The 14,775-nt window shown below is 32.1% G+C and overlaps 1 protein-coding gene across 2 annotated transcripts in view; it reads left to right on the top strand.

Moving 5' to 3' along the window:
- LOC110033734 (sulfate transporter 4.1, chloroplastic-like) overlaps window positions 1-14,775 on the top strand; it is a 45,397-nt gene that overhangs the window by 19,455 nt on the left and 11,167 nt on the right. Inside the window, exons 9-15 of one of the 2 annotated variants that reach the window (XM_020737800.1) lie at window positions 7,802-7,862; window positions 7,976-8,103; window positions 8,550-8,591; window positions 9,376-9,492; window positions 10,864-10,915; window positions 12,318-12,456; window positions 12,554-12,642. In XM_020737800.1, the coding sequence (XP_020593459.1) occupies window positions 7,802-7,862; window positions 7,976-8,103; window positions 8,550-8,591; window positions 9,376-9,492; window positions 10,864-10,915; window positions 12,318-12,456; window positions 12,554-12,642 (628 nt within the window). The remainder of the gene's footprint in view (window positions 1-7,801; window positions 7,863-7,975; window positions 8,104-8,549; window positions 8,592-9,375; window positions 9,493-10,863; window positions 10,916-12,317; window positions 12,457-12,553; window positions 12,643-14,775) is intronic. The other variant, XM_020737799.1, reaches the window with a different exon arrangement.

Below are 14,775 nucleotides of genomic sequence, written 5' to 3'. Positions count from 1 at the left end.
AACCAAATTTACAATTAAATAAAGTTGAGTAGAAACTTTTTTACCATTTAGGTTTTAGGGTAGAGAAGTTCATTTAGGCATGTGCATTGCATATAGACACAGTTCCTTATTTTCGGGGCCGCACTCATTGCACGAAAATGAATGATTTATCATCTGAGCATTACTGTCCTATAGAGTGAGTTCTGCATATGCATACCGATTGACCTTTTAAATAAATCTTCTGAGCATTCATCATCAAGGACATGCATAACCATACGCAATTTGCTTTATGCACTAAAAAATAGAAGTTAAAATAAAATATAATTGATGATGGCTAGCTATAAAAATTATAAATTTTTAATTTGCAAAAACAAATTAATTTTAATCTTAGGAAATTGTGCATATTAGTCATACTTAGACATCTTGATTTTTATATTTTAAGTTGTAATGCCTACTATTCTTAATAAATATCGACATATCCTTTCTTTCATTACATTCATTGAGACCGATTGCATGATTTTAAATGCATTTAAATAGTTTAGATGGCAGCTCTTTCCAAACTGGGTTGTTAAGTCTATTGCTTGTTTGCTTGTTTGTTTGTAATATTTTTTTTTCCTTAAAGACTATGTTTTTTAGGTTTTGCTTCTTTTGAGTGAACCTCACATTTAGTCTCAGGTTTCTGAAGTTGTTTTATCTAGTTAAGACTTAAATCCTCACCTCTTAGGTTTCCTCGCGATCATAGTCCTAATTTTTCAATACAATGTCAAGATTTAAACATCAAATAAATCTTCTTTAAAATATTTAAAGCCAAATAATAGGTTAGTTGAGATGTCACTGAGTTTTCTTAGTATATCTGACATCTCATACCTTTTTTTCATTGGATTCCAAATTAAAATATTCAACTTTAGAGCTTTCTTATTTGATATTCCCTATAATCAATCGTGGAAACTAAATTTTGAATTTCTTGAAAACAATAAACCTTTGTCAAGATTTTTCTTAAGTAATTCTAGCTGTTTAAGATCTAATTAACAATAGGGGCTTGCCCTTATTGGAAGTTTGGTGACCGAGTTTAACTTAAACCTCATATATTCTTCAGATTAGGTAGGAGAAAAATTCGTTGGTATAACACAAATCAAATAAATATCTTAAATTTCTTTTCTTGAATAATTAACTCTTTATTAAGTGATATTTTCATTTTTCGAGATGATATATTACTTTTAATGTTGTGTTTGATTATTTCAATAGTTAAATATTCAAGATCTATTCGGTCTTTATTTCAAAGCTAAAACAAAAAAAAAAAAAATCAACCATGGAGTATCATTGTTTCAACCATGGAGTATCATTGTTTTCAAAGCTAAAACAAAAAAAAAAAAAATCAACCATGGAGTATCATTGTTTTGCTTCATTCAACTTCTCTCTGTAGAAGGCAAAAAGTTGGTTTTCTTAACTAAGAACATCGCCTATGCTTACACCAGAGACATCATAAGTGATCTCAAAAGTTTTGTTAAAATCACAAAGCTTTGATTGTAAAGACTTTGATTTGTTCTCCTTTTGGGCTAAATATAGTCCACAACAAACTTTTCTTTTTTCAAGAAGTCAGTGATAAGAGCTATAATTATGTTGAAATCCTTAATGAAAATTCGGTAGAAGGTTGCTAAGTCATGAAAACTATGGTCATTAGTGACGCTCTTAGGTATGGGCCAATCTAAGATGGCTTGAATTTTGGTGGGAGCAGCTTTTAAACCATCAACAACCACAATAAACCATAAAAAGGTAACATCAGGCATACAAAAGGAACATTTTTTCATATTGATATAGAACTTTTCCTCCTGTATATTAAGTAGCACTAATCTGAGGTGTCTTAGTTGGTCTTTTTCATTAGGGATGAAAATGACAATGTCATCAAAATAGGCTACAATAAATTTTCCTATAAAGGGTTTTAAAACTGTATTTATGAGTCTCATAAAAGAACTGGTACATTGGATTTTCTAAATGACATGATTAATCACTCATACAATCCATCAAATGTCTTTAAAACTGTCTTCTATTCATCTTCTGCCCTTATCCTATAATGGTGATGATCATTTTTTTAATCAATTTTGGAGAAATATGTGGCATTTCTAACAAGATCTAACATGTCATTCAATCGGGGAATTAGAAATCTATATTTTATAGTGTGATTTTGTTGACCACTTTACTATTAAAGCACATTCTCCACGTGTCATCTTTTTTAGGGCCCAACCATATTGGAAATACATAAGGACTAAGGTTTTTTTTGGATGAAACCTTCCCTTATTAGTTCATCAACTTCCCTCTTGAGTTCGGCTTGTTCAGAAGGGTTCGTTTCATAATTGGATAGATTTGATAGCTGTGATCTTGAAATAAAATCTATGACATTTTGGATATCCCGTAGAGGTGGTATACCATCTGGTAAGTCATCGAAATATGGATCTTGAAATTCAGTTGGAAGGAGCTTCAATGTTGGAGATTTGAAATTTAATAGGTTCGAGTATAGCTTCACTAACATGAACCAAATAATGTGATCCTATGTTAGAAAATTATTTTCTAATGCTGTCAAATCTTACTTTGATAATATTGAAGTCAAAATGTGATGATAAATTTGTAGGACTCTCAACAATGATGCCCGAAGAACCCTCCACAGTGTTAGGGAAAAATACAATTGAGTGATGTTTAGCGTTCTTCTTTTAGCTCGATTTTGGCTAAAGATCAGACCGGGGTTTATGAGGTTATGCAGGGAACATTTTGTGTGGGGGATGTTCTCTGCCCTGTTATGAAGGTTTTTGATATTAGATGTGGGGTAAATTCTATGAGGATGTGTGGTTCCCCTCTTTTTTGTTGGTTTCACATGAAAGAGTTTTATAGTTTTGTCATTGAATTTGAACACATAAGCATTCTCTCTTCTATAGTTAATTACATTCAAATCATAGAGTCATGACCGACCTAACAAGCATGTGTGATTTTGATGAGAAGGAGATCACATCAAATGCGATCATTATAACCTTATCTTGATAAGTACCAAACATCTGATTATGAAATATAGGAAAGTGTGATCCACTCAGGTGACATGGAATGACACTTGATGAGGCCTTGGTTTAAGGGCAGCTCTAAATAAGACGAAGTGGATATCACATTTATAGCCCTACCTCCATCTATCACCATCTTACACTTTTTCTCCATGCTCATAACGTACATGAAAAAAATATTTCTTCTTCAACTATCTTCTTCACTAGAAGCACATAAGCATTTGAACACACTCAATGTGTTGTCTTCATGTTCCACCTCTTCATCAAAAAGTATGGTGTCATCATGGATCTCCTCTATTTCTTCGTCCACCATATCATCATCTAACCCTTCGTCAATCTCATCAAGAAACATAATCTTGGCCTTGCACTAGTGTTGCAAATGACCCTTATGGCAATTGAAGCAATTTATTTCCTTGGTCTTGGACAAAAGCTTGTGTGATCCTTTTGGTTTGGCTATTAGTGGGTGTTAATGTAGGTCTAGTAGTTGATCTTTGGATTGCATATGAGGAATATAGAATTCAGCAACCTGGCCCTCTATGTCGGGAGTTTGAAGAATCATTCTTATTCTTTTTTAGAAGTAATGCATAGTGAAAAACATCATTCCATTTAACAACACCTTAGGATGGCATAGCCTTCACATGAATGACGAGGTTCAAACGAGGAAAGGCTCACGACAGATACTTAGGCACCCAGAGACGAGGTAGGGCGTAGCAACCGAATCTCACTCCTAAAGTGTTTGGGTCCTAAAGTTTTACTTTATAGCAAATTTCGCTCCTAAATCTAATGGTGAACTTATTGACTTGTTGTCACTCATAACCAGTGCAATAAGTCTTGACAACTAAGACTTCAAATTGGTTCATGTATTCCACCACTTTTGTACTGCTCCGTCTTAAAGTTATCTAATATTCATGAAGTTTCTTCTCATGATTTCTTTTATCTCTAAGCATCTCTTTTTTTATATCTATGTGAATTGCTGTTTTCTTAGCATCTGTTCCTTAATTAAAAGGTGGGTCTAAAAGATTTTAACATGGCCGGTTAGTTTTATTTTTATAAAGGTTGTTCTTTGGTAGTCATCCATCTGATACCACTTAAAGAATTCATCCATTTGGTTGAGCAAATCAAGTAAGTTATTAGGGCTATGGACTCTGTCATAGCAATGTGCATCAACTTTAACTTTCTTAATGAGTTCTAATCCAGTTTCAAAGTTTCTAACATGCTCATTCTAGGGTTGTTCCCAAGGCCATTTATTCTAGGTGGTAGAGTGTCCCTAGGTTCTTCTAGAAAGGCTTCTTCCTAAATGATTTATGTTGGTGGGATTGTTCACTAACGGAGAATTTGGTAACCTAAGGATAATGTCTTGGACTTAGTTTGCTAAGTTTGTGATTAGATTCTTAAGTTGGAGAATTTATTTATTGGTTTGCATGTTAAACTCCTTTATTCTTTTATTAGTTAAATCCGATTAATCTTGACTTGCTAATTTAAGAGGCATGGTTTATAATGTAATGATTTTAAAAAAATATTTTTTGTTCTTTTAATTATGATATGCCTTGTTCTAAGAGAAGTCTTTTGGAGAGTTTTAGAGAAGAAATGTGTTGACATGACTTATATTCAAGTTATTAAAGAAGTGTATACTAGAGCTATTACTTGTGTTCGAACAAAAGGATTGACCATATATTTTCTTATTTCAGTTGGATTACATCAAGGATCGACTTTAAGCCCATATCTTTTTGCTTTAGTTATGGATGCTCTTACTGGACATTTACAGGATGATGTATCTTGGTGTATGTTTTTCGCTAACGATATCCTTCTTGTGGATAAGACTAAAGAAAGAGTTCAGGAAAAACTTGAATGATAGAGGTCTACATTGGAGTAGAACTAAAGCTGAATGCATGGAATGTAATTTTAGTAGCAACAACTCTAGTGGAAGAGTTGTAACTATAAGTGATCAATTTTTTAAAAAATGTGAACATTTTAGATATCTCGGGTTTATTGCTCAAAGTGATGGTGATCCAGATGGGGATGTTATTAGTATAATTCAAGTTGGTTGGTTGAAGTGGAGGAATGTGCCAGACTTATTGTGTGATAGAAAAGTGTCGCTTAGACCAAAGGGGAAACTTTATAAGATGGTGGTGAGACTTGCAATGCTCAATGACACAAAATGTTGTCCTTTAAAGGAAAAACATAAAAAAAGTTAAGTGTTTCTGAGATGAGAATGCTTAGATGGAGTAGTGGCTTGACACCGAGAGACAAAATGCAAAATGAGTATATCTGTGATAGGGTTGGTGTAGCTCCATTGGCGGACAAGGTCAGCGAGAGTCGTCTTAGATGGTTTTGTCACGTTAAACATAGACCATCTAATGATCTGATCAAGAGAGTAGATATTTTTAGATTCGACTTATGTTAGAAAAGACGGGTAGACCTAAAAAGACTTTGGCCTATTGTATAAAAATTATCTTAATTTATAAGTGAAAATATGACACTCAATAGGATGCAATGAAGAAAAGGATTCATGTAGCTAACCCCACTTAGTGGGATAAAGACTTGTTGTTGTTGTTGTTGTTTTAAATATGATATGAGTTGCGATTGCAAATGATAAAATGCAAATATAATTTTTTTTTAAACCTTCGCAATATACTAAAATAATAATAGAAACACAAGTAACAAAACAATTAAGCTTAGTCACAAAAATTAAAAGTAGGAATAGACACATGGGCTTTTCCCTTAATAATTAAGAATTAAGGGGTAGGCCTAATTTGCAATGTGGAGCTATCCCTTGCTGTTTAGGTGTCACTCAAGTTCAATTATGGATAGGTAGGTTAAAGTGAGCTGGCTAGGCTTGAATGTGAGGCTAACTTAGTTAGTGCTATCACAAATGGTAACATAATTTGCATCAAACATGCACATTTGCAACTAATTCTTGTAATAAAACATAAAATATCAAATAAAAGAAATTAAACTAAGGGAACGACAGAGATTGCTTAAAAGAAAGTGTTGAAGATCAAGTGTTGCAAAAGCTTTGTCAAGCCTCACATTCCACAGAGTTTTACAAAGTCAACTGCTTGTCCACCTAACCTATTTCTGATACCAAGAATGATGAGGAATGTGTGAGTTGTAGCTGTTTGGGGAGGATCATGATCACTAAGAGGTGATCTAGTTGAACTGAATCTCCTTCAAGGGTTAAAAGATCAAATTACAGTAGAAATGCTCAACTGGAAGTGACATTAGTGGAATTATGGTTTATTCCAGATTTTGTCCAGAATCTGATAGTCTCACTTCAAACAATTTGAATTTTCTTTACTCACCTCAAAATCATACAAAAAATACTTGAATTGTACGATAGGGTGGTAAATACTGATCTAAAAAGTTTGGTATTTTTTGGGATTCATTTGATATGGAGAAACACATATATACTAGAGATTGGTCAGTCCTATCCAGAGGTGACCTAGTTTGGAAAATTGCTAGATCTATTTGTGGAAATAGGTAAATTCAGTAATTTAAATTAGAGATAGTATTCAAAACACTCTAGTATGATCTAGAGTGTTTTGTTGGGGACATAAAACTTAGTAAAATTGAAACTGGAAACACAAGATGGAAAGTTAGGGGTTTCTTTGGGCGAAATTGTCTCCAAGAATTTTAATATAACATTACATATAATTCTTATTTATTTTTGAAGTAGGGAATGAGTCAAATAGAATGACGCCAAATTTGAAGTTTTTGGAGATGATTTGATGGGTGAATTAAGACAAATGGCTGAACAGGTACAAGTTCTCTAGAATAATACATATTTAGGGATTCTCACTTAAAACAACAAACAATTGGGTAAACACAAGATTTAGGAGTTTTTTATTTTGGATTATAACAGTAGACAACACCTCTAATATAAATAACAAAAGATTTGTATGAAAGAAGTGCAAAGAATTGAAAATTACTACTCACCAAAGCACGTCTCCAATGAGATCATCAAATCCCTTTAGTGGCCTGCCAACAAGTCTTAAGGCAATGGAGAATAATTCATCCAAGTGTTCACACAACCAATATTTTTCCTTTAAGAGAAAAAATCAGTTCAAATACAACATGCTAAATATTTTTTGCATGCTCTTATGAAAACAAAATATTGCCTTCTACCCTCTCATGTCGAGCCCACACCTTCGTCGAGTTTTATAATCCCCATTGTCTACGTCAAGCCTACTCCTATGAGTTAATGGAGGATTCTAGGTTGTAATTTCCAGCGAGGTTGGGTAAGGTGACAGCAGAATATCTGTTTTTTTTTTCTTTGGTAAAGAGATGTAGGTGTTGGATAAGTAAATATAATTTTTTAGCCTTCAATGGTATGCATATAATCAATATTAATAGAAAATTAAATAAATAAATTCATGCAAAAAGTTCAAAAAAAAAGAAGTAAATTCATGATCAAGTCTTCAAGATATGCACTGGAAAAAATAGAGCAATAAATGAATTGTTTAAATGATATGAGTGTAAAATATGCTTCGGTAAATCAGAAGTTCATAAAATTTGAATTTGATGAAGCTCAGGGTTTTGATACATGATGTATTGAGACAAGCGTAAACCTCATTGTTTAAAGAGAAAATTTCAGAATATAGAGCTTCACCTTCAAGATCATTGCTTCAAAGTGCTTTGATGATCTCTTTTTGGAAGCATAGAAGCAAGCTCTGAAGGATCATATCATATCGTAGTTAATTACATGAGGCATTGGAGCTTTATTTTTATTTTGTATGTGTTGGATAGAGAAATTATCTTTCATTACTTTTCATTTTCAGTTATTTGGTCTCGGTGTAGCAAACATATGTGGCTCATTTTTCTCTTCATATCCGACAACTGGTATGAAGGCTTACTGGCCCGGTCAATTCTGGATGGATCGAAAGTTCTTTTATTTGTTGTTGCTGACAATTCTTAACTCATATTTAAGCTTTGTGTTTCCAAATTGAGTACAGGTTCCTTCTCTAGATCAGCTGTAAATCATGAGAGTGGGGCCAAAACTGGTTTATCTGGAATTACAATGGGAATTATTATGGGATGCGCTCTATTGTTTATGACACCATTATTTAGAGATATACCTCAGGTATGGCTTTTAATTTAAATGAGAACTGAACCCTCTATAAATTACTTCAGGAGGTCATTTCAGTCCCAGAGTTCATAAAAATGTCAAGTTAGTCTCCATATTTTTTAAATATGAGTTGAAATAATCCACAGTGAAGATTATTTTAAACCCCATTAAAAGAATACAAGGAGTAATTTAACACTTTTATACAATCTGGGACTAAAATGACCATATGTAAGTAGTCCGGTATTATTTTGACATTTTTCTCATTATCTAAATTTAAAATTAATATGAGGTCAGAAAATTCAGTTTTTAATAGTATTTTGTTACTTACCCATCTAGATATCCCTTCTTTACGTTCCCACCTCCTCCTGTCAAAGGAATTTCTGGTCATTCTACTTTCTTATCTTTAAACTTTAATTAGTTAATGTTTCTGCTTAAAATAGATTTAATCTCATCTGTTCCAGTGTGCGCTGGCTGCAATTGTGGTGTCTGCTGTGATGGGTCTGGTAAGAACAGACCGAGTTATTCCCTGTTTTCTCACCATCATATTCTACATGCATGCAGGCTACCATTTGAAGTTATTATTTTTATTATTTTTTATTACTGCATACTTTTATACTTTGTGTCCTTTATAGTATTTCAAGGAGTTTATTATACTGATATTGTTGGCATTGCTCTCTCTCTAATGCTAACTGAAAATAATTTTCATGCTTCATTTGATTTCTTCTTCTTACATTTATTTTAATTTCTTTGATTCATCATGGATTGCTTATCCAGTATGCATTTTGAACAAAATTTGATGAGAATATGAAAGCATTGTAAAGTTTCTTTTTTTTTCTTTAATATTTTTATGTTAGCTAATTCATATGCCGGTTGTCCAAATATTAGTCTTATTCCTGTTATTGTAGTATGATGCTCCTTCCCCGTGAAAATGTGAAGATTAATATGACACATCAATTATTACTTTGTAGTAAGAACTGGTGCTCATTGTTTTTCTGTGCTAAATTACTACGGCAAAACTAAAGTAGCGTTTAGATAATCTTGATCAAGATTTTTAGTTTGATTTTTTTTTCTAGAGGAAAGTGATGGAAAATATACTGCAAGGCAGAAAACTACTTTTATTTGAAGCTGCTCTCACTTATTTCCTTTTTTTTAAAATAGTTTTTCTGAAATATTTATTTAGAAAAATTATGATTTTAAGAAAACTACTTTTGGAAGGGTCGCATGAGAAGTTTTTTGCTCGTATTGGTGGTTCTAATGTTTTTCTTTCATTCCTTGCAATTTTTTTAGGTGGAGCATAAAGAAGCTATTTTCTTGTGGCGTGTAGATAAGAGAGACTTTTTTCTTTGGATTGTAACTTGCATCACCACTTTAGTCTTTGGTATTGAGATTGGAGTTCTTATTGGAGTAAGCACTCAAATTTTATTTGATATTACTAATGTTATTGCCGGAAATTTTAATATTTTTTTGAATTTCTTGGGTTTGCTTTGTATTTGGAATGATATTTTAAGCCCATTTGTTGTGTGATCACTTTGAAATGAAACCTGAATTTTATCTCTTGAACAATGGTGAGGAACATGTGGTAACCTGTGCTTTCTGTCTGCATGGAATTTCAAAGCCAATGCATAATCATAGAATCTTCCTCGATTGAATATTAGAGACATCTAATATTTTAAATAGCTGAAAGGAAGCAATAAATTTGAAAAAAAATAGATGATCAACAAACTGATAAGGTTGAATGGCACTATAGGATTCAGAAATGTAGGATATAGGATATATTTACTGAGGGTTGAAAAAGATATATTGGCTTCAAAATGAAGGTTGTCAATGATCAGGATTAAAGGATGTTGGGCATTTGCTTACATACCACCCAATTCTTATGTATTTGCATGTCTAACACTTAAAACATTACTTTCTACATTTATACCAACCAAATCCTTCATATGACATAAAAAAAATTTCACTATTTTAACCTTTAAAAGATGAAAGACACATTTTCATGCATAGATACGTGATACATAAAAATTGAAGTTCAGGTTTAGATATGTAAACACATTAGTGGTATGTATGTAAATCTTCCAAGAATGAAAATAGAGGATCCTTCTACAGGATTCAGCAGAAAGAAGGATGCAAATTTGCTTTTAATAATGTTTGGGTAGATGATTCTTTTGTTCTCTTATTGCAGTCTACTGTAACAATTCATATTTGTATATCGGCATGAGCTATGTCAAAAAGGATTTGTCTTGCAAAAAGACCTTGCGCAAGCAGTACATTCTTTGGTTCTTAAAGTACCGGTCTAGGGTTTGAGACCTAGTGTATGTGTTATGAAGAAATTATCTTGATTCTTATGCTGATTTATATTTATTACGGGTCTTGTCCCTGATCACCTCATTTTAAATAAAATATATGGAATATATTTCAATCATTAAAAGAAAAAAATAATTGATTTTTTAATCAATCCGTACAAGTTTGAAAATTTCAGATTTTGAGGAACTTAAAGAAAGAAAAAAATATAAATAATAATGAAATAATCAATGAAGATTTTGTACCATTCAGAGTTATGTATTTTAGGTAGGGAAAAAATTTATATCTGGATACCCAACAAAATTGTTCCATTTAAAAGTTGACATGACTCAACTCTTGTAGAAAGAAAAATCTGATTGTTTTTTCATGCTTTTAAATTGAAGACGACTTCAATTATGCAATCAATTAATCCATATGTGGTGTTCAGTGAGCCTAATCTAGTTGTTCTTATAACCGAGGCTTCATTTTTTGTAGGTGGCCTTCTCTCTTGCATTTGTCATCCACGAGTCAGCAAATCCACATGTTGGTGAGTTTAACGATCCAAATGGATCGCTTCAACAAGTATATTTGCAATTGGTAAATTTGTCTCAGTATTTTTATCTTAGATGGCTCATTTTTTACCCTTTGCATTGCCTACTTTCCCATGAACTCACGCAAAAATTATTGTGGCATTTACATTAATAGCATACAATTCTTATGTATTTACATATGCCACGCTTAAACTTTTATATTTACACACTTAGCACTCAAATGTTTAATATCACATAAAATATAGTACTATTATCACTTTTAAAAGTGAAATGCACATTTTCATGCTTAGCTTTAAAGCATTAAAGTACTGTATATGCAAATAATGTTTAGGTGTAAGATATGTAAATAGATAAGAATTGTGTGCTACGTATATAATTCTCCCAAATTATTTTCTCCTTCAGTAGGTGAACTCTTATAATTATCTTTGAAAAGCTTATCCGGTCATAAACTTGGCTATGCATGCTCCTGCTGCTATACAGTACTGATAACTCAAGGAGAGTACATGGGATGATCTAGTAATGGTCACTTGCAAGTATAGGAATGAATCAGCAGTTATTTTTGCTTAAATCTATGTCACTTGCATGTATAGGAATGAATCAGCAGTTATTTTTGCTTAAATCTATGTCACACATGAAAAAAAAAAAGACTTACATACACACCACTCGATTCCTACGTATTTGAATATCAAAAACCTGAACTTCAATTTTTACAGACATGCCACCCTGCTTAAGCATGTAAAGTGCATTTCTTAAAAGTTTAAATGGTTTTATTTTATGTGACATGAAAATTTTAGGTTTGTAAATGCAAAAAAAGCAAATTTTAGGTGTTAGATACGAATTGGGTGGTATGTATATAAAGGTGCATAAAAAGTAAAGGTGCATTCTTCTTTTTAAATGTTAAAGTGGTGGTATTTTTTTTGTAATATCAAAGTTTTAGGTTTATAAAGGCAAAATAGCAAAGTATAGGTGTTAGATATCTAAAAACAAATGAATTGGCTCCCCCTGCCCCCTAACTAAGCATGTAAAGGTGCATTTCACTTTTTTAAATGTTAAAATGTATGTATTTTCTTATGTGATATGAAAGTTTTAGGCTTATAAATGCCAAAAAATAAAGTATAGGTGTTAGATATGTAAAAACATATAAATTGCCCCTGAGCACGCGGTGCATTTCACTTTTTAAAAGTAAAAAAGGTGTTATTTTTATGTGATATCACAAATTTTGGTTTAAAAATGTAAAAAAAGCACCTCCCCCCCACCCACCCCCCAAAAAAACCGGAAAAAAAATATTTTTGAGTTTCTTTTTAAATCCAATATCCTCCTTTTCGTCCATGAATTGCTAAATCAAAATATTCATCGACAATGTAGTTTGATGCTAACTTGGGATGAATATTTTTGCAGCTGTGTTGGGACGACTTCCTGGAACAACAGTTTACAGAAATATTTTACAATATCCTGAAGCTTATACTTATAATGGTATAGTGGTCGTCCGAATAGATGCACCCATTTATTTTGCAAACACTAGTTATATTAAGGAAAGGTGAGAATTAATTAGTGATGTTGAAGCTTTCCTTTTATTTTTTTTTTTCGAGCCCATATTTTGCTTATGTATTTCTAAACCAGTAATCTATGATCAGGCTGCGTGAGTATGAACTTGATATGTCAGGAAGCATCAGGAGAGGCCCGGATGTTGGGAGAATTCATTTTGTGATCATTGAGATGTCACGTGAGTGTTCTATTACCATTATTCAAGTAAAAATTTCTAGAATTAATAGTGTTTACATCAGTTTTGTTCTCTAATTTTATTTTCAATTTTGCTTTTATTTTTAAGAATTTGTTTTATTAGTATAATTTTTATATGTTTTTTTATTTTTAGAAACTAGTTATCTTATTTTTATGAACATTCAAGTTTCTAACCATCATAACCAAATATGTTTTAATTCAAATCAAAACATTAAAAAATAAATAAATATAATAAATGAAAAATAAAAACAGAAGTGATCTCAAAAAACCTCAAGTGATAGTGTCTACCATTATTGTGTTGAAAATGTGTGCTTTGTCTTTTATTCTTCCAGGTAAGTTAGCTTGCATTTCAAAGTCAGAACATATTTTACTAAATAGGATATTGCAGTCATTATTATTGTATACAAAAAAAATGCAAGCACGAATCTCAAAGGATCGTACGACTGAGATGGAGTTTTAGGTGATTGAATTTCTGTGCTGAAATGCGAGATGCAGACGAGACTGGCGGTCGATCCCATAACAAAATCGGTAGACGTTGATCAGTCGAGCAACTTTGTTCGGTGTCGGTCATGAGGCTACATCGATCGACTATAATCCTTCGTGAAATCGATTTGATTGTCAAGCGACAGAGCCGATCGACACTAAAATAGTAGTCAATTGGCAACCATTTATTTCCTTTGTATAATGATGTGTTTTTTATTCAATGGACACGTTGATTCAGTTATTTGGACAGTTACAATAGCTATTCCCTTCTTTTCATGTAACTGTATTTTGAGATCTCTATAAGTTGCAACTCAGACAGTAAATAAAGACAATTTTTCTCTCCCGACTTGATATCTCTCTCTCTTAGTTCTAACTCTCGAGGTGTGTTCACGAAGAACAATTTAGGATTCAACAATTTTATTATAATTAGTCTTTCCTTACTTTTTTGAATCATGATTCTCTATTCATATATGATTTTTGTTGAGTTTTTAATGAAATGATTTATAATAAGGGTAATAAAGTCTCAAAACATTAATATTTATAAAACTAGCATCCTCTTTCATTCATTTTAAATTTTTTCACTCAAATATCAAAATTCACAATAAAACCAACTCATATTTTTTACTTTTATCAAATTCCCAAAAGTTTGATCGTGATACGCGTAAATGGATCGGTTTGGTACTTCAAAATAATCACCTGGTTGTTAGTTTTGCAAATAATAATATTTTGAGTGTTGTGTATCCCATAATAAGAAAAATAATTTTGAGAAATTGTGCACTTATATGATAACTGAAAATTTATCATAAAATTTTATAATTTAATTTCATTTATTGCATATTAAGAAATTGCATAAATTAGCTTTTTGTAGCAAGCTAGCAAATTACACTATGAAAAGCTATCATTTCGACGTTTGAAAAAAAAAAGGTGAGAACAACTATGATTGTCGATAAAACTAAGAAAATGCATGTCGATAAAACTAAAAAAATAATGTTTTCTGACAAACTCTATGCCACGACTTGACTCGGGAGCTTGGGCTTGTCAAGGCGTAAACTGTTGGTTGAATAGAGAAACCCCATCTAACAGTTACATTTTATAATAAAATAAAATCCAAAGCACAAGAGAGTCATTCTATTTCACGAACTTATATTTACAACAAATTGTTCATGTTTAAACATTTATATCTAATTGTCGGCACAAAAAAAGAAGAAAGTTATGTTTGGGGGTCGCCCGTAAGAAGCTGTCGGTCACCGGAATCGAAATCCCGTCGCTCGCTTCGGAAGGACTTTTTAATTTACGTATATATATATAATTTTTGAAAAATATGAAATCAAACTGACCTCATATTTTTCACAGTTTAAATGAAAGAGTACTCTACCTCAAATCATATATCTACCCCGAGGGATAAACACAAGATTTGAGGATGAAGCTCGATCAAATAAACTAGGAAAAGCTCAAATCTGGAACATTGTTAAGGAATCCAAATGAAGAGAAACTAAGGGAAGCCACAGATCCTGAGGCGAACCTCAGTAGGTTCCCAGTCTATCCTATGGTTTGGCTCCAATTTTAGGAAGAAAATATTAAAGTGTTTTATCCTGCCAATTTTATTTAATTAGGACTTATATTTGCATGACAG

Source organism: Phalaenopsis equestris, unplaced genomic scaffold (assembly GCF_001263595.1).
Source record: "Phalaenopsis equestris unplaced genomic scaffold, ASM126359v1 Scaffold001271, whole genome shotgun sequence".
Taxonomy (NCBI): Eukaryota; Viridiplantae; Streptophyta; class Magnoliopsida; order Asparagales; family Orchidaceae; genus Phalaenopsis; species Phalaenopsis equestris.
Note: the sequence above shows the minus strand (reverse complement) of the source record. Positions and strands in the feature narration are given on the sequence as shown.